Genomic DNA, 20739 nt, shown 5'->3' on the forward strand with positions numbered 1-20739 from the left:
GACCGCTCCCTCCGCCGTCCCGCTCCGGGGTCGCGCTGCATCCGGGGAGGGGCCTCGGCCGCGCGGGGAGGGCGAGGGGCGGTGGCGGCGGCGGCGGCGGCGCGAAGAGGCGACACCCGGAGCAGGTGACACCCGGAGCAGGTGAAGCCGGGAGGGACGGGACGAGCGGGATGTGCTGCGGTGCTCGAGCCCCGCGGTGCCGCCGCTCCGTGGTCCAGTGGCGGCCCGGCCGCGCGGGGTGACGCGGGAGGCGAGGGGAGGGGGAGCGCACCCTGATGGAGTCACGGCCTCGCTTGTAACTTGGGGGCGGTGCAGTGGCGGGTGTTGAGGCTGCAGGGGGCTGCTCCGCCTCGGGGCCTCCTGCGGCGCGGCGTGGGGAGCCGCTCCCGGCGGGCCCGAGCTGCCCCGGGTGCTGCTGGCCGGGCCGTGCGGCTGCTTCCCCGCAGACCCGCGGGAACCGGGCGGCTCTCGGGTGTTGGAGAGGGCCCAGCTCTGAGAATCCAATAAAAGCGCCTTGAAAGGGTGTAAGAGCTGTGCTGTGAAGCGGCCGCTGTCACTGCGTGGATTAAGGTTGTTGCTAAGCTGTGTACGGCTGGTGGGTAACGGAGCAAGCTTACATTATACACTGGAACGAAACAACCAGAGAAGAAACAGACAGATTTCATGTTAGATTTCCACATGTTTAGTGGAAACTGTTTCAGTCCGTCATGGCAAAAAGAAAAGTTCAGCAGATCACAGCGCATTTTCTCTCATCTTTTGAAGTGTCTTGTTCTAACTACCGTTGGCCAGGATACACAAGTCTGTGTGGAATATTTGGTGTGTCCATGCACAGGTTTCACAAAATTATTAGGCTGAATATTAAAGAGAGAGTTCTGTATGGGACAGCAGTTGTAGGTGGGAAAAAAAACATAGTAAGCACCTTTATTGGAAATGTGATGAAAGATACGCATTTTTTGCTTCATCCAAAGATTTTTTCCGCTTTGTTTCAAATAGACCAACTATTTAGAAGACTTCAAGAAAAATAAGTTGTTCAGTGTAAGTATGTTACCACCTAAGTATGAACTAGGAAGAAGCACAACTGCTGCAGCAGGGCATCCACTCAGCTGCTTACTTCTGTGGATGTAAAAACATTTCTACTTTGGTGGCATTAGTTTGCTAGTAATTATACAATGTGTTTTTCCATCTCTTTGAGACCATTGTCTATGAATATGGATAGTCCCTTGTACTGCAGAAATCATTAACTTTATTTGTCTCAAAAATTTTTATATTTCTATGATATTAGGTTGTTATCTTACTGGATGTTAAAAATAATGTTAAATAAAATATGTTAAATAATTTAGTCTTTTTCTCCCTTAAATATTTTATGTGTACTATCTCTGTAAATAGTTTATTTATACTTACATGAGGCTTGTAACAGATCCTGAAGCTTTCAGTCAAGAGGTTATAGTTAGCAATCATTTATAACACTCCCTCTCTAAGTTTGTATTTAGCTCATCATGAATTACTTAATCATGGTTTTCAAAACATGGTTGCTTCATCCTTTCAGATTTTTGTGCTATGAACTGTACAAACATGGGTTTTTTTCTGAATTGTAACCAAGATTTTTATTTGCAAGATTACTTTTTAATTGTTACTTGATATTTTTGGTAATACAACTTCCTCGCTTAAGATAGTAAAATTAAGAGCAAAATTTATGATGACTATTAAGTTAATAATTATTAAGTTTTGGGGACTTTCTGGCACTTTCAGGATTACCATTGACTTGTTGGGTGCTTTTAGTCAGGAAAGCATGAAGTGTTTGTTATGATATACTTTGTTATATCTGAATAATGGCTTCCCTTCATATTTTCAATGACGTTTAAATTGTGTTTCATTTTAGTCTTATAGTATTTAATGTTCCTACTATGCCATTGGGAACCCTGACTTGCATATAAGTCAGACTTCTTAATTTTGAAATAGCTAGCTTCTTTATCTTTCAAGTTCTTTTTAGAAAGCTTTTTTCCTTGAATTTTGGCAGATTACAATGAATGCACCGAATAAAACAGTAGAACTACAGCTGCAAATGAAACAAAATGCTGAAGAGCTGCAGGATTTTGTGAGAGAATTGGAGAGCTGGGAAAAAGATATTAAAGAAGTGGATTCTGAACTAAGGAAACAGAGTGGGGTCCCAGAAGAGGTAAAAATCACAAGACCAGTGTCAACTTAGCTATTCATAATGTGATAGTGTTTATAATAATTACGTGTTGCTTTAGCAAAATTACATTTATTGACTTAAAGTATCTGAATAGAAGGTGTGAACTAACCCAGCTGACTTGTTCTTCATCTGAAGTAGACCAAAGATTCCTCTGTAAACTGTTCCACCAGCAGAACTGTGGGGTAGTAGCCTCCGGAGGTGATGAGGCCAGTACATTTTTAGTCAGTTTGGGGTAGATTTATGAGAATATTTCTGTTGGCAGCATCAGTATCACTTATTTACCTTTAAATTTTAATATATTGAAATTATACTTCAGTTATACTCTGCATATATGCTATGTATTGATGCAAGCAGCTGATACTAAAGAAAAAACTCAGGAGCAGTTTATTGAGGGTGAGATAAGGAAAGGGTTTAATTTGTGCCAAGGCATAGATGTTACAGGACTCGTGTGCAGGCTGTGCCTAAGATGTTACATTTTATAATACTGTCTGTCCAATCCCAAGTGTTTCCACCCCGTTACTTCTGCCCTGATCCGCCCCCTGGCCCGCCCCCTGGCCCACCCCCTGGGAATTGGGTCTGGGGGCCTTTGGGACCACTTCTTCATCATCTTCACCATCTTCAGAGTGCAAAGGGTACACGGTCACCCAGTTCTTGACTGTGTTCTGTTGTTCAGGCCAAGATATGAGTGTTCTCTAAACAGCATAGGCCTTGCCTTGACAAGAGACTAAACGTTTCTACTGAATTCAGGGGTAGAATTGATATGGGGAGCATGGAATGGGGTAAGAGGGTTGAGGAATGTGTAAACGAAAGGGTGCTAAAGGGTGAGGAATACAATATAGCTACTTCTAAAATCTACTTCTACTATAATTACATATAAAGCTTATAAAAATTAGCAAAATCAAAAAAACTGAAAGGGTCTTAAGGCATCAGTATTGAAAGATTTATACTTGTTCTTAATGGTTTTGTGGAGTTTATGAGAACAGCTTGCTGGATGGATTTCTAAAAGAAAACTAGTCAGTGGATACGTGCTGGATGTATCTAGATATAGGTACTATAGATTCTTCAAGATGAATGACTTTCACACATCTGTTTTATATTACATTACTTAATTTAGAATTTACCACCAATTCGAAACAAGGCTTTTAAGAAAAAGAAGAAAAGCAAAAGTAACATCCCTTCAAAGATAACGTCTGAAGAAAACAAGAAAAACAAGATCAAGTCCTATGATTATGAAGCATGGGGAAAACTTGATGTCGTGAGTCAGAATATTTGCTTTGTTACCTGCGTCTTGCCCCAGCTGCTTCTGTGTTAAATAAAATTTTTGTTAGAGTACTGAGAGTTCAGTCTACAAGATGGTCTCTTACTGTGCTGGGTACTGTATAAACATAAAATAGCTTTCTCCCAAAAAGGTTATGTGTTTAGTATTTGGAATATTGATAAATATTTGGTTTTCTATTGACTGTGCTTTTATCCAGCAGATTGAATTCGAGTTTAAGGAAAAAAAATCTTTGTTAACAATAGGTCTATGAAAAGGTCATAATTCTAGTAAAATTTAAGACTAAACACAGCTGCTAGTATTAAAGGATAGTTCTCTCACTTTTGAAGTGTAGAATACTCCTTAGTAGAGAGGAGTAAAGATTTTTGAAAACACATATATAATTTTCCGAAAGCCTTACTTATATTATTTTACACTGTTGAATTACAATGAAGGTAATAGGTGGTTTGGTTTTTTTTCTGATTTCAGGATAAAATACTTGAAGAACTCGATAAAGAAGATAGTACTCATGATTCTGTCTCTCAAGAATCAGACTCTGAAGAAGATGGAATTCGTATAGATGCAGAAAAGGCTCTTGCAGAGAAGGAAAAGGTTATAGCATTATAGATATGTGTTATTGGCAAAGTAGCAATTTAGATGTAGGAGCATTTTTTAAAGATCGTCCACTGAGACCACACACCTGGTAGAAGAATTTCTTATCTGGAAGTTTTTATGTCTCTTTTCCTGCCTATTCCAAAATAGAAAATTCTCACTGCAATTCTCTTTCTTCTCATCACAAATAGCAGCAAGTCTGTCAGATTCTGCTTAATGGATACTGCTTAATGGATACTTATGATGATAAATGTGTTGGTGATTTTTTGCTTTGAGAAGTTGAATTGCTGTATAGAATTGCCATATAGATCAAACTGTTTTTTACCTGAACAAAACATCTGAATGCCCCAAACTAAATCCCCAAGGATTTAGAGACAGTCCCTTTGTGAGGCCAGTACCTCTGGGAATGATGGATGAACTTGTATGTCTCCTCTGCCTTAGTAATGTCAAGTTTGTACCAGTTCCATTTTACCTAATAAGGTGGGATACAGAAAGAGATCTATCTCATGATTCATTGGCATGAGAAATAGGCTAAGTTGTGCAGCAACTTGTGTGGTTTTGAGAAAGTTCTTTGTTTGTAAGCAATCACCTAGCCCATCTGTCAGTGCATGCTTTACTTCATTAGAGTTTTAGTTTTGGTTTGGTTTTTTGTAAATTTTTTTGTGGGTTTTTTTGGGTTCTGCTGTGGAAATTCCTAAACATGTAATCTGCAGTCTACACTGAGCAATTGAGGTGTCATTGCCATTATCATCTTGACTGCAGTGAAGTACTTGAGGGTATGTGAGATAAAAGTTGTGTCCCAAAGGAGGGAGAAATTACAGTAATTACCTTGGAAAGCAGAGGTGCCTAATCTAGTTACTAAAAATGTTTAAAAAAATAATTCAGTAATTTAGGCAGCTGTGTATGTGCTTGTTACAGGTTTCTGGAAATGACCTACAGATACTGAAAATCAATACTTTATAAAACCATGTTGTAGGATATATCATGAGAACTAGTTATTATGTGGGATACTTAGAATATATTAGTTTAAAAACAGGTTTCACAGTAAAGCAGTGCTTCTTGAGAAATGTTGAACAAAAATGTTTAAGCATTCTAAAATACAAACTTTGATTTTCTATTTTTTTTTTCACCAAAAATTAGCAACGTTTCTGCCAATGTAAAAGTAACTTACTGAAAAGGCTCTTTTCTGTTTGCAGGGTAATAACTACTTTAAACAAGGAAACTTTGATGAAGCTATAAAATGCTATACTAGAGGGATGCATTCTGATCCGTACAATCCAGTATTGCCCACAAACAGAGCATCAGCTTTTTATAGAATGAAAAAGTAAGACTTGCATTGTTAAATCTGTAATGTTTTCTAACGTGAAATGCTACCTTCAGATTTCTGGTCTGGTTTTAAGTCTTGATTATATATCATACTGTGATACAGTCTGTGTAAAACTACTGTTGCAGACTACTTTCCAATTTCAAAGTAAGATAGGAATCACTAGGATAAGGAATCTGGTAGTCTCCCTCATCTGTTTTTCCTCTGCTTTCATGCTAGAAGTTCACTGTCTTCTGTGTTAGAATGTAACGCTTGAAGAAAAAAGAGGAAGAGGAAGTTCACCATCTAAATTGCCTTTCAGATTCAGTGAGCTCTGTTTCTAAGGCTTTGACTTGTTTTGGGGTAGAAAGGTTACAGAGGAGTTGGTTGTTTTTTCTGTGGCAGTAGAGGTTGTTGACCTCTGTTTTCCTTGTTTTGATGTATTCTAAATCAAGAGATGTTTAAATACTTGTTCTGTGTCCCTTCTGAAGTATGTAAGATTTCCATGTTATCAAGAACCTGGGAAGGTTCAAATAAGATAAATTACTGAAGTTTTGGGGTTTGTTACCTAGATGTGTCCAAACGTCTCATTCATTTTTTTAACAGATTTTCTGTTGCGGAATCTGACTGCAATTTAGCACTTGCTTTAGATAAAAATTACATTAAGGCTTATGTGAGAAGAGGGGCTGCTCGTTTTGCTTTGAAAAATCTTCAAGGTGCTAAAGAAGGTGGGTCTTTTAAAAATTCTTTCCTCAGAATACATATAAACTGTTCTTCTGTCTGCTTGATTAGGACTTGTGTGATCTGCTTATTTGAGGTAGGAATTTAATTTTTGTTTCCTATAAACAAAGAAATGAAATACCATGTTGCATAAGTTCAAGTGGCAAGTACAAATGATTGCTGCAGATGTTAGTAGTTCTAGAATAATTCGACTTTAAATGTCTTAGAATGATATATTCCTCGCAATATCTCAGGCTTCTTGAGTAACTACAAAAAAAGGATTATCTCAAAAGAATGCTCTTACTGGTCTGTCCTTCCTACCTGAAACATATTTTTCTGGTCTTCTGATAGATTATGAAAAAGTTTTAGAGCTGGATGCAAACAACTTTGAAGCTAAAAATGAACTGAAGAAAATTGATCAGGTAATAAGATTAATAGACTCTAGCATAAATTAATACACCCTGTTCAGTTTATATCTTTATCAGTCTGTATTTATAACAAGAACTGATTCAACAAATTCTCATACTTTTTATGGCATTAGAAGTTCACTGAGGTCAACATCTGTAATTGAGTTACTTCTGGATAAACTAGCACATATGCAAACATCAGTGTAATAGTGAATCAGCAGACTATGTGTACACCATCTGGGTTTTTTGTTTGGGTTTGGTTTTTTTGGTAGGTTGGGGTCTTTTTAATTTTCCCTCAATTTTTACTTCCTGTGTTAATGCTTCTTTCAGTCAAGCTTGGTACAAGGTAGCACAACACATGAGAGAACCTCTGTGTTCTCTTGGCAGTTAAAACTGAACAGCTAGCCTGCTTGTAGTCCCGCTGATTGCTGTGGTCAGCCAAACCAGGAAGTTGTTTTAAGCCTAGCAGAGCATACTACTCTATTGCAATTCTGATCCCTTTCATGACAGGGAGAGAATGTTGCTTATGATGACTTACGAAATATAAGCTCACCTCTTAATGCTGTATGAATATGCATATACCTCTTTAACTGTATTTTCGAAAGTGCTTGAAAAATTTGTTTTCGGAATGAAGACACAAAATCTCCAGGAATTGAAGAAATAAATGATTTGTGGATTGCAGTATATACAAACAGGTTTCTTGAGTCATTTTGCATTGTGCTTCAGAAATTACATACTTTTTATTTACCAAGTATTATTCTGACTTGCAGTCACTCATAGAAATACATTTTCAAGAAACAATTTAAAATGGTCTCTTCAGTTTGTATTTAATTTACAACACAGGCACTTCTGTTAAAAAGTTTGGCAGATTTTTGCATCTTAAAAATTTAGAATTTGTAATTTATGTTCTGAAAATGTGTAAGTGGGGAAATACTGAGGGAAAAAATACATCTTTGCAGGCTCTGTCATCAAAAGAAAGTTCAGAACAGAAAGAGTTTGAAGATGTCAGAACGGGATTAACAGATGGAGAGAAGCAGCACATTAAAGAGCAGCAGCTCAAGCAGAAGGCTATTGCAGAAAAAGATTTGGTAAATCACAGCTTCTGGTGCAACAGGAGAGACCTAGTAAAGAAAAGTGTTGTGTTGTGATAATAGCTATGCAAATGTATAAATTAAACCTGATGCTGTCTTGAACTTCATAAGGTCACATCAAGGACATTGCATTTAATTGTTTCTCATTTTGGGCTCTGTAGGAAGGTGAGTGGATTCTGTTTGGATTCTTCTGGAGGAATAATTATGCAAGGTAGCTTGTACGGCCCAAATTGCATATGCTAAATTTCAAATATATGGTAAGACAAATAGCACCTGAACTGCACTTTATAAAGATCCCATTTCTCCATTATTATATGTATCTTGACTCTGACCTCTGCTTGTCCAAGTAGGGTTGTGGACTATTTCTTGTGATTTTAAACCTTTGATTACATGGTGAAAAGTAGTTATAAGACAGACTTTGGGGGTGCAGGCAGCAATGACAATAAAAACATATTTCTAGATACACAGTCTAACTCAAAGTTGGCTTATTGATTTCTCCCTCTCACCACTCTTTCAATTAAGAAATAACATTGCCACTAAACCAAAATTTTATATCTATTCACTTACCTAGCTGTTTAACTTCTGACTTGTTATCAATATTCACATTTGTTATACTGGTTGTGAGAAGTAATTAGTAGGAAAAGAATGAAACCCTACATTAAGTAGGTAAAAGGAACAAAAGTTTGAATAGATCACAGAACAGAAATTTCAGTCTAATGCGATACTTCATTGGTAGCAAAGTTGACTCGCTGTTCCTGGCAACATGGATCTTGTCAAGTCTGAACTGTGGCCTTTCATTTTTTGCCAGTGAGTACAGTAGTAGCAGAGAAGATATGTGGCCTCATATTAGTACTGAGAAGCAAAAGATAGTTTTAGTCCCCCAAAAACAAACAAAAAAGTAATATAATTTTCTTGTATGGAGCATTAATTACAAAACAACAATATTTGGACCCAAGTAATATTTGGGGATAAGATTCATGGATGTAGCAGGATAAAGATGGATTTGTGCAGTGCAAAAGTCATCTTGAAAGGGGAATTGTAAAGGTTCAGGTCATGTTTAAATTCAGGAGGTACAGGATGGCTTACCCTGCACATCAAGCATCAAGATAAATAAGAAGTTGTAGACTTACAGGTCTGCACTTAAAAATTTGCCACATGGCAGAGTTTTAATCCTTGAAGTATTAGAAAGAACTAAGATACCTTTTGTGTTCTGCCTAGATATGAGGAAATATGCCATAAATGTTTACCTTGATATGGGCGTTCTTTGTGATCTGTATTTGTGATGTTGTGACCCTGTCTGCTAAAAGGATTCATTACATTGGATCTTTCTTAATGCTCTTTTTTCTGACCTAAATATTCCAGGGTAATGGTTATTTCAAAGAAGGAAAGTACGAGGCTGCAATAGAATGTTACACCCGTGGTATTGCAGCAGATGGCACCAATGCGCTGCTGCCAGCTAACAGAGCCATGGCCTACCTAAAAATTGAGAAGTAAGTGGAATTGCAAATGCTGTGTTGTTTGTTTGATGTGAACTAGAAGGAATAATGATCCAGTAGATTTTCATTCAGGTTGAGTTACTGTCACTCCTTCTAAGTCTTGTTAGAATTCAGTATAGAATAAATCATGTTGAAATCAGTAAAGGAGAGGGAACAAATCTGTGTGTGATCTTGCAATGCATTGTGTAGGAAAAAGTTCTGAGATAATAAAATAGCACCAGTATGAAATTATAGTTTCTAAAGTTGGATTTCTGTTCTTTTACGTGCATAAAATTCAGATAGTCACCTTTCTAAAAGGAACCGCCCGAACCTTTGTTTTTTTTGACTATAAAGCATGCTCAGCTACTAACGTTGCACTGGAAAAAGAAGTGGATTATAGCTTTTGACTTCAAAGGGAATGAATAGAAGCTTTTTCTGGAAAATGTGAGCTTTTAAACTATTTTGTTAAGTTCACTAATGGAGACTTGTATGTGTAGTTTGTTTATTTTTAATTAAGCTTTAGCCAGATAACCTAGAAACAGTAGGAAATGCATGCTTTTTAACGAACTAGATAAGTTCCATATGACCATTTTTGAAGTCTGAGCTTTTTTTGACTCCCTGATGGTGTGGTAGTTTAAAACTTTCAAGATGGTAGCAGGAGAAGCAGAGAGCTCAGTGTTACGTTCTTTGACGAGGCTGGGTATCTGTAGAGGCAGTACATGGATCTCAAATTAGGATATTATAAAATAGGTTGCATGGGTAGTATTTCTGACACAACACTTGTCATTTAAAGTACATCATAATGCAAATAATATTCTCTGAGATTCAGCGGAAGTGATACTTTAATTGAATTGCCAAGCAAGCAAATCGATTCTGTATGATAGATCTATGTATCGTGAGTCTTTATATTAGAAAGAGAATCAAACATAAAATGTAACAGAAACTCATTGGTATTCATACAAACTGCTAGTATCGATAAGAACTGCAAATAAAAATTAATTTCCATAAATTTAGTGATAGGTTGAAGAAGGAGAAGAGGAATGAATGAAAATACTTTAATGAGCACATAGTGGAATCATGATCTAATATAACTAAATACAAATGGGATGGAAAAATTTAATCTTAAAATGAAACAAATGACATTAATGCAAGGATATACTGAACTTCCCATTTTGAAATAGTTAAGGACAAGTCACAGAAATTCAGATGTAGAAAAATTTATTCTCATGTTTGCTTGCTTCTCCTTTCTTGTACTTTTTCTTTGTTTGTAATGGTATTTCTGGTTTTCAGAAGTACAAAGCCATGGTACTGACTTTGATTTTAAGGCTATTAAATGTTTAAGGTGACCTCTGCTCTGACAAGCTTTAAACATTTATTTTCACAAAGGAAGTGAATTTTTCTATTATGAGATACCAATTTGACTCAAATTTCAAGGTGCTGAAAAATCATATTTTACGAGGTTTTGGGTTTTTTTACATTTTAGCTCAGTGACATGTATATGTAGGCAATTAGGATCTACCTTTATATTTTAATTGGTTTGAGTAGCTCTGTCTTTTCAGTTGAAACTGATTATTAATTTTGTACTACTCTTTTGCTGAGATATGAAGAGGCAGAAGATGACTGTACACAAGCTCTGCTCTTAGATGCCTCCTATTCTAAAGCTTTTGCCAGAAGAGGAGCTGCCAGAGTTGCTCTTGGAAAGCTAAAAGAAGCTATGCAAGGTATGACTTTGAATTAGCCTAAATGTGACAGGTAAGAGATCAGTATAAGGACATGCTGATTTTTTTACTCTGACTAATCAAGATTATCAGTGCAAAAAGGAAAAATCGAGGGATTTAGTTGCGTTTCACTGAACATGTATAAAAACTCTTGTGTTGGTATCCATGTGTTGGGAAGACAGTGTTGTGTGAAATTACAACTGTTGTTGTTTATGATAAGTAGTAAGAAATAGTTTGAAAAATTTGTTTAAAAAGTGGGTCATGGTTTAAGCATTAGGATGACCTGTGAGTGGACACTGAGGTAAATTGAGAACTGGATGAACAACAGATCCCAGAGGATTGTAATCAGCGTCATAGGCTCTAATTGGAAGCCTTTCACTAGTGGTATCCCCCACGGTTCAATACTGGGCCCAGTACTGTTTGACTTATTCATCAGTGACTTGGATGAAGGGGCAGATGCCTCCTCAGCAAGTTCCCTGGTGACATAAAGCTGGATGGAGTGGTCGATATCCCAGAGTGCTGTGCAGCCCTTCAGAAGGACCTCAGCAGATTGGAGAGATGGGCAGAGAACCATCTGAAATTCAGCATAGTCAAATGCAGGGTCCTGCACCTGGGGAAGAATAACTCCATGCACCAAGACAGACTGGGGGCTACCTGCTGGAAAGCAGCTCTGTGGAGAAAGACCTGGGGATTCTGGTGGACAACAAGCTGTCCGTGAACCAGCAGTGTGCCCTTGTGGCCAAAAAGGCCAGTGGTATCCCAGGGTGCATTAGGAAAAGCATTGCCAGCAGGTCGAGGGAGGTGATCCTGCCCTTCTTCTCAGCCCTAGTGATGCCACATCTGGAGTGCTATGTCCAGTTCTGGGCTCCTCAGTGCAAGAGAGACATGGAGCTCCTGGAGCAGGCCCAGTGGAGGGTGAGAAAGATGATTAAGGGACTGGAGCATCTCTCTTAGGAGCAGAGGCTGAGGGAGCTGGGCCTGTTCAGCCTTGAGAAGAGAGATCTGAGAGGGGACCTCATCAGTGAGTGTATGTGAAGGGAGGGTGCCAAGAGGATGGATCCAGGCTCTTCTCAGTGGTGCTGAGCATTAGGACAAGAGGCAGTGGGCAGAAACTGAGGCACAGGAAGTTCTACCTTAATATGAGGAAGAATTTCTTTACTGTGTGGGTGAGTGGAACAGATTCCCCAGAGAGGTTGTGGAGTCTCCCTCACTGGAGATACTAAAGAACCATCTGGACACAATCCTGTGCCATGTGCTCTAGGATGACCCTGCTTGAGCAGGAGGTTGAACCAGAGGACCCACCGTGGTCCCTTCCAACCTTCTTCATTCTGTGATTCCATGACTTACCTGCCTTTAATTTAAGAGCTATGAAAGGAAAATAGAAGGTTTAAAAATCTTCCATGAATACACTGTAATTTGTAAAATCCACAATTTATATGTTGTTTTTCACTCAGATTTTGAATCTGTTCTGAAGCTGGAACCTGGAAATAAACAAGCAATAAACGAACTCACTAAAATAAGGAATGTATGTATACTTACACAAGTTTGGTGGGTTTTTGTTTCTTTGGGAGTTTATGTAAGGCTATAGTATAGTATTAGAATTTTTTTATTCTTTATTACATTATTTTTAACATCTTGTAATTATTCATGAAACTTCTGATCTTTTGGATAACTTGCCAATTTTTTTCAGGAATTAACTGAGAAAGAACAGCGAACTCGCCAAGAATATCCTGCGGTATTGATAAAAGAAACGGAAATAAAAAATATAGTGAAACTGATTGATAACCCATTACAGATTAAATCAACAGTAAGTTGTTTTGTGAGTTGCTTTCTGTAATGATGGGTAAAGTAGAGCTTAAAGTTAAAAATCTACTTCTGTAGATTAACTCTTGCCTGTGGAAAGCCAGAAATTACTCTTGATATTTTTCAAGAATGTACACGTACATGGAAATGCTGAAGTTCACAGCAGCAGTGGTGTAAGCATTCAGCCTACAGTACCACCCTCAGAAAATATGGTGTATGCGTACTTTTATAATGTGAAGTGGGGACCCCTGGTGGTCTACTGGTTAGGATGCGGCGCTCTCACCACCGCGACCCGGGTTCGATTCCCGGTCAGGGATACTCCCCCGGGCAGATGGAACTCGTCAGCCCTGTAAGGCCATCCATCTATGAGAAGGTCACTCTAAACAAACCTACGTCCTGAGGACCTCACTGCCATTGTCCAAGTTCGCTTGGCCCTGGCAGATGAACCTTAGGATTAAAGGGTGGGCTCAGTTCAGCACATGCTGTGTCTCACCTAAAAAATCCATTGCGCAGGCTTGAAAGGTAAAAGACCTTTCCCAAAATCTTCGTTCGCGAAGACTGGCCATACTATAATGTAAAATAGGGAGGCAACCCCAAGCCCTGTCCCGTGTCTATAGCTGACATTGCGGTTGAGAGGAAAGGGGAGACAGTTGAGTCTCTGTGTTTGACTGCATACTTGACAAAGCTCTGGGTAAACTTTCCTTCTTTTCTTCTGCTGTTTACAGTTTCTACAGCAGCGCCATAGTGGTAACAAGACATTTTGCTATGCTGCTGTCACATAGAGCTATGAGACAAAGCAAGAGCTTTGAGCCTGCATTTTCATTTCATAAACTGTAGAACAGCTGGGTATTGGTTTTCAGTAAAGAATATTTTTTGACTATGAATTATCAGTGGTTATACTCAAATTAATGATATATATATATGAAAAAGTATGATAATACAGAGAGTTATACCAGCATTCTTTATGTATTAGGCTTCCTGTTTTAGTACATTTAATCTTTATACATTGAGAAATGAGTTATGTAAGTGCAAAGCTTGCTCAGACTTTTATTTGTATGTACTTATACTATGTAGTGTTCTGCTTTTGATAATTTGAAAACATTTGTTTACCTTCATGGAATATATAGTTCAGATGGATACTTTTAGTAGAAAGTCGTTATTTTGATCCTTTGGGAGGAGGGATTATTATGTGCTCTCTATAATTAGATACAATATTTCTATAAATCAAAATTAATTTATTTCAGGTCTGAAGTACCTGAAGTACTACAGACAAAAGTGTTCAGGAGATACTAGGTTGCTTGTATTTCTCTTGTTATTCTGTTAAGGTAGAAGAAGTATAGATTGAAAATCTGTGCTTTTAGTACTGCCCAACGATTGCAGAGAGAACTGTAATTTTATGTCATATCCGCTAGTCAGCCACAGTGATGAGATGGTATTGGCTGTCAATACACCAAGATGACAAGGAGCTTTTATGATGTGATTTAAAGCAGTCTGCAAACTGCAAACTTACAAATGAGATTGTGTTAGAGTTGGACAGAGAAATCTGCCATTTCTTAGAAGTCTCAATTGTTGAGTATGTTTAATCATGTGCATTTGCATCAGTATTTCTAAAGCAATATATGCTATATTCATGTTCAGAAAATGAAATTCCAAAGCAAAAAGTAAGGTTTGTTTTTTTGTAGGACCTGTGAAGGTGGTGCTAGGTGATGGCCAAAAATAATGATAATCATGTAGAGATTAAAGAAGCTGAAACTTTTTAGTTACTATGTTCTGTAGTGGTGCAGTTAGTTACCTTTTGATATATGAAACTTGGTCCGTCAGCAGGGTTGAGTTACAGAGATTTATTATATCAAAATTTTAAGTTGTGGGTCAAGGCTTATGTTGCTGGATATTTACTTGTCTTGCTAGGTTACATACAAAGCTTGACTACATCATTGGTCAAAGTATATGATAGATCTTGCTTATTCAACCTTAGCTGAAAAAAGTATAATTTTATTATTATTATTTTAATTATTACAGTGAAAACACAATGCAGATTCTGAGATCCTCTAGAGTAAGGATATACTGGTTTATGAGGGTAAAACAATAAGATTATCATATCAGGCTTCATGTAGAATTTAATGAAGTTTCCTTTTTTACCATTTAGCTTTATTGAGAGTGTCTTCTGTGTGCACCACTACAGATGTAACTGGTTATGATAAGATTATTTTAAATTATACACAGCTGTGTTGGGGGCCTGTATAAACACTTGTGTTGAGTCTGCATATGACATGAGGTATGTGTTCTGTTCAGAAGCCATTGCAAAGAATAGAAATTGAAGAAGTTGATGATGATACAGCAGATGGTGACTTGCCCAGCACTACTTCTTTAGTCAATAACTGGAGGAATTCACTGAGTGTTGAAACAACAGAGACTCTAGATCAGGATGATCTGTTAGCTACAATAGATATTCCAAAAGCAAAGCACTTGAAAATAGAAGAAATCAGTGATACGTCACCATTAAAGTAAGTATAATAATTCTGGTCCTCTTTTAAAAAGGTAAATGTAGTTGAAATGTAATCCTCATTTCCAGATGTCTACATGTGATGAGGTATCAAAGATATTTTGGAGAATCTGAATTAAAGAGAAAATGTTGAAAGAAACTGCAGTTATGGCACATCTGCCTCTTTGATTGTGCAGTGGTGGAGCCAAGTATGATCTATTTAGTGTCAGATGGAAAACTCATTCTTACACTGAAAATAAAAATAAATTCATAGAGTTTTCCTGCATGCCATATTCTCTCTTGCTTGTGCACTCCGTCTTCCCTAGCTGTGATTTTTATTTGTGGTGGTTTAGAATAGATTTTGGGCAGAGTTCAAGTATTCTTTGCACACCAGTTGTGTGAGAGAAGAGGAGCAGATGAGTGTCACTACCCTTTCCTCTGCTAAGCATGCAGCTAATAACTTAAGGTTTACTCAGAGTTTGTAGGTTACACTGTGTTAGTTAGGCAAACTGAAGTCTGGCTTGCTGAAACTACACTTAAAGTATAGAACACTCCTTGCTGAGTGTTGGAACTCTACTTGTTGTCCACTGCATTGACAGTCTCATTCTGTTAATAGTAAATTCCATACTTTTTATGGAACCCTGATTGAAGAATTCATGTGAGAAACACTTCCCCTGCACCTACCTTTTCCAGCTCAGTTAGATGGATTTACTGTGAAGTGTTGAAGAAAAAAGTATATTCTTAGCCATTTTATAATGTCTAAAAAATAAACGGACTTAATGACAACTTATAAGACAAAAAATAGATCCACTGCTATCAGTGTTGAAACCAGTTTGTTCATTTGACGTGGTTATTGTTTTGCATTATGAAACTGCAGAAAATGGGGGTTTTTAGGTATGTATGGGAGAAACCTACCATAAAATGCAGTTATTTCCAGAAACAAAATAGAAAGAGGCTGAGTAAATTTAAGTACTTGCAGATGTGATGATGTTTTTTTTAGAAAAGGTGAATCGAATATAAAGCTTCTATAAACTGAAGGGATTTTTAAATATCTGTTTAAGCTAAAACACATTATTTAAAAAAAATGGTTAGGTCTCAGTGTAGGATTTCCTTAAATGTTTTCTTGATTATGTGTTTCAAAATACTTTTACAGGCTTCCTGTGTGTGTGAAAGGAATTTCATCAACATTGCATCCATCTTCCCCTGCAAGCAAACAGACAGAAAAAGATATCAGGTCATTTATGTCTGTATCTCCAGTTCCTGCTGTTCCTGCAAACTCTTTCCAGCTTGAGTCTGACTTCAGGAAGTTAAAAGACTGCCCAGAAAACATGTATTTGTACCTGAAGGTATGAAATGTAGAGTATCAACAGTGCTTGGACAGTTCTTCAGCTGATGTTGAAGAAACGGTACACTTAGGTGGAAGAGATGGCTGTGTTTAGAATGTCTTAACAGTGTACAATAGCCCCTCTTTTTTAAATGGCCTTCACAAAGTTTGGTCCACATTTGAGTATTTCTTCTCTTGTGTCTGACTTTTCACTCACTTTGAGTACAGTTTCTGCATAATCTTTTTTTTTCAAACATAGGCCCTTGTTCTTTAAAGACTTAAATACATTAGTAACCATGTTAAATTCTAGTTTTTCAAGTGAATGCTTCTAGGGTAATTAGACATAGCAACAATTTTAAACTGAACAAATGCTTGAAACACAGTCAAAACCAACCCAAAAATTGATATTTAATGTCAAATAGTGTGATATGGGTTTTATTTGCTTTTGTGCACTTCAGCATTGTCCAAGACATTCTTAAAATGGAAATCTAATTGTTATGACTCAGGTGTATTCATTTTGTCCAAAAATAACACTTTTTTAATTTTTTCAAAGCAAATAGAGCCCTCGCTTTATGCAAAGCTGTTTCAGAAATCCTTAGATCCAGATTTGTTTAACCAGATACTGAAAATTCTACATGATTTCTACATTGAGTAAGTTTAACTCCTCCTTTGTTTTACATTGCTTATTACTGTTCTGAGGGGTTTGGGTTTGTTTTTTTTTTTGACAGCAGGGAGGTTGTTTTTTTATTGTGTGTTTGTTTGGGGTTTTTTTTCTCTCTAGTCCCAACCTTGGGCATACAAAATTACTTCCAGCACACAACATTACATGAGCATGATACAGTAATTGGAATGACTCAATTGTTCCTTCATAAGAAATGAAAGTTATCTTGAAAAATCAGATAGAAAAGAAGTGAAGAAATAAATACTTTTTACTGTGGGTTGTTGAATTTAGTTCTTCTAAAGAGCACCAGAAACTAGCATTAGACTGTATGAAATAAGTTTTATTCATATGGCAGTGTATATTCTGTTATCACATATAATTGCACATTGTCTTCTATTTTAACTTTCTAAAGTTGAGAAATTCTGAGAGGTTTGGTTTTATGCCATGGTTATTGTGATGCATTGAGGCTTCTAATTATGTGCTAGCATTTTACAGTACCTTGTGGTAAATGTGTGTTGGAGACTGAAGTTCTGATAATCAAGGACCTGACAAAATATTTTTGAAATTTCCGTCCATGCTACCATTTGAGTGCTAAAGTTCATTTTACCTGTCAGAGGCAGTGTACTACTTCTCTGAATTACTCTGCCTGCGAGCACACACTAGAAATGTTTTTAGGGCATTGTTTTATGTAGAAGAGCAAATGTAAATCAATGTTTGCCTTTCCCTTGGTTTCCTTAAAAGTAAAATATCTGTCATATGGATGAAAAATGCCATCTTCAGACATACTGTCCTGCATTTGGTAGTATGACATCTAAAGGCTAGGAAGTTGAAATTGTTTGCTGTGAGGTGAAAGTTGTGTCTCCCTCCTGAAGAAGTGTGGAGTTATAGAAAAATAGTTTGTTAGTATTTGTGACAAAGACAATGTCTGTTTACTGTTGACCAGAAGAATGTAAAACGAAACACAATCTAGGGATTTTCTGAATGGATAAAAATTTAGGCAACTGTAATTGGCTCAGCTTTTCGCTGAGCTTCTTGTGGCCACAGGTGCTGCTTCCTATCACACTACCCAATATGTATAAAAATGATGATGTTATGGCCAGGTGTAAGTATTAAATCATGCAATAGGTAATCTGTACAGGACCAGCAGTCAGTTTGCATCAGTCTAGGCTTTTATATTTCTTCACTCTTGCTCTGTGGAAGAATGATACTTACGTAAAGATTTCTGGATATTGACTTTTTGCATTGTGAATGGAAGAATGAACAGGAAAGACAAGAAAGATAGGGCATAGGAGAAGCAGAGAAGGGAATTCTGTTTTACTGGTCCTCTAATTTCTTCTTGAATTCTTTAATATTGCTTGCAGTAACTGAATCTTTCTAATCAACAGTAGTTATTTTTATATTTCTAATAATCTTCTTCAGGAAAGAGGAGCCATCACTCATCCTTGAAATCCTCCAGAGGCTCTCTGAATTAAAAAGATTTGATATGGCAGTAATGTTTATGTCAGGCTCAGAGAAAAAAAGTAAGTAATTTGGTGGTGCTTTTTTAAACTTATTTTGTGATTCTCTACAGTCTAACCAAAAATATGTAAAGTTTAGTGCTATTCTTGTTTATTCCATATAATAATCAGTTTAGTTGTTTAGCTTTTTGATTGTTTGAGAAGTTAATATGAGTGTCATGTAGTTTTTCTTAATCCTTTGTTTCCTTATTTATTGTTTAGATTTGAAAACTACAGCTAAATCCTCTTATTTTAATCAGTAATACCACTGTATTTTATTCTGATAAAATAAGCTTCACTAGCATGTCAGTTTCTAGCTGGTACTGTAAAATATTTATGAATTTGTATGAAATCTTGTATCTGAGATAACAGGTATCCAGATTACACAGTTTCCACAATTTACAACTACTTCTTGACAAATCCTGACTTTTCTGTTGGCAAAAGAATGCAAATGTCTCTAAACCACTCAGCGTGGTTTTCAGTCCTGTTCTTGAGGCATCAGTTGTTTTAGTTTGCAATTCAAGTTGACATTGGCTTGAGTTTATGGGTTATAAAAGTGGGGTTTATGTCCAACTTTTTATTTATTTAGCACACCAGACAGACTATGTAATAGTGAGATACTTACAAGCAAAACATTTCTCTGGGGTCAAATAATGTTAAATTTACTATCTACAGCTGAGTTTCACTAATAACCCTTATACTTTCAAAACTTTGATATGTGAATTTTGTTAAAATAAAATAACTTATTTAAGTGCAAGTAAATTCCTCTTAAAAATTGCATTCACGCCTTTAACCTTATCTAAGCTTTATCTGCCATCTGGTATTAACTTTTATCTTCTGCATTTAATGGCATAGTGTCAAGATAGTAAACAAAATAAAAGCTTTCTGTTGTCAGGATTGTACACTGTTTAAGGATATGTTGTTAGGCAGCTCCTCGGCGTCAAAACAAAGTGAGAGTTTCCCTTTGCTGCTTTTGTTCATCCTCAGCAGTTCTAAAAATGTATTCATACTTCAGCTATATAATCCATAGGTTTTTCTCTCACCGGGGAAAGAATTGGACTAATTTATCGTAAGAGCATAAATCACAAAAATAACCATTCATGATGGGATTTTCTTTTACAGTTACACGGGTATTATTCAATCATGTGAACCACATGGGATTAAAAGATGCTTCTGTTGAAGAATTGGAGAAGAAATATGGCATTTTCTCTTAGTAAGATGACTGACGTGTAAATTTCCATTTCTGCATGTTTTTCATGTGGAAATCAACTAAGAAATGTATAAAGACTGGAATTTTGTTGCTTTTTATAAATAATGAAACTCTTAAACTTGGTTTAGCCAAATGGCAGGTGCCTGAAGAGATAATTATTTAGTTCTGCAGGTACAGTTGCTTTCCAGGACCTGAAACAATACAAATCTACATTTTCTTCAGCAGAATCTGTTTGCCTGCGAAACAGTTGAGCAGGTTGGCATTCAGGATTTGGACTGTAGATAGAGATCTTTATTAAAAAGAAAAAAAAATTATAAACATGTCTTTGGTAAGAATCAAATGTTGTATATTAGAAATGTGCATGGTTTTTTATTTTAGAAAATAAACTGAATGTTGAACTAAAGATACTGCATTTTTATGGAATTTTTTAATTAAGGTGCCTAAATCGCTCTTCTCTAAAGATCACATCAGAACTTGTACTGTGCAAAGCAAACCTGAGTTATGATGGCAAAAAAATTCCAAAATTTTTACTTGAGTTTACCTAAAAGTGGAGTTTTGGCAGCTGAGAACCTCAGAACCTATTCCTGTGAACCCGAACTGTAATTGCAGAATAGAAGGAAGACAAATACTGTAGAATTAAACTAGAAGTTTAATGAAAAACACTTTTCTTCTTTCAAGAGTGCTTCCAACATAATCTGGTAAAACTTACCTTTTGGGTCGGTTGTTCCTAACCAGGTAAACCCCTTAAGATGACTCAGGAGGCTAAGCAAAATACCTTTCCAGTATGAAGAAGGCAAAAGCGTGAAATTCTTAGATAAGATTGAGCATTAGATGTAATAAACTGTTTGTACTGTTCACATGACCAGAAGGAGGAAATAATAGCACTTGCAAAATATTCTGTAAGATTTAACTGTAGTATCCAAGTGGTGGTATCTAAAAATTTGCCTGTGTCTCTAAGTTTAACTGCAAGCTCTTCTATCCCGCAGTT

At 36.9% G+C, this 20739-nt stretch overlaps 1 protein-coding gene across 3 annotated transcripts; it reads left to right on the forward strand.

Moving 5' to 3' along the window:
- The first annotated feature begins 31 nt into the window (after positions 1–31).
- Positions 32–20411, forward strand: RPAP3 (RNA polymerase II associated protein 3). 3 transcript variants are annotated; one of them, XM_027682198.1, is made up of 18 exons: positions 33–125; positions 994–1035; positions 2018–2176; positions 3309–3449; positions 3939–4061; positions 5258–5385; positions 5971–6092; positions 6436–6506; positions 7451–7579; positions 8945–9072; positions 10657–10778; positions 12230–12300; positions 12466–12582; positions 14871–15082; positions 16214–16406; positions 16938–17035; positions 18465–18569; positions 19664–20411. In XM_027682198.1, the coding sequence occupies exons 3-18, from the start codon at positions 2024–2026 to the stop codon at positions 19719–19721; spliced, it is 1971 nt and encodes a 656-aa protein (XP_027537999.1). In that variant the 5' UTR covers positions 33–125; positions 994–1035; positions 2018–2023; the 3' UTR covers positions 19722–20411. The 3 variants fall into 3 exon arrangements, with proteins under 3 accessions (XP_027537998.1, XP_027537999.1, XP_027537997.1); XM_027682196.1 differs by having other exon boundaries at positions 18465–18565; XM_027682197.1 differs by lacking the exon at positions 994–1035 and having other exon boundaries at positions 32–125; positions 18465–18565.
- Positions 20412–20739: the final 328 nt, after the last annotated feature.

This window comes from Neopelma chrysocephalum, unplaced genomic scaffold, assembly GCF_003984885.1.
Source record: "Neopelma chrysocephalum unplaced genomic scaffold, ASM398488v2 Primary Assembly neopelma1_62, whole genome shotgun sequence".
In the NCBI taxonomy this organism is placed as follows: Eukaryota; Metazoa; Chordata; class Aves; order Passeriformes; family Pipridae; genus Neopelma; species Neopelma chrysocephalum.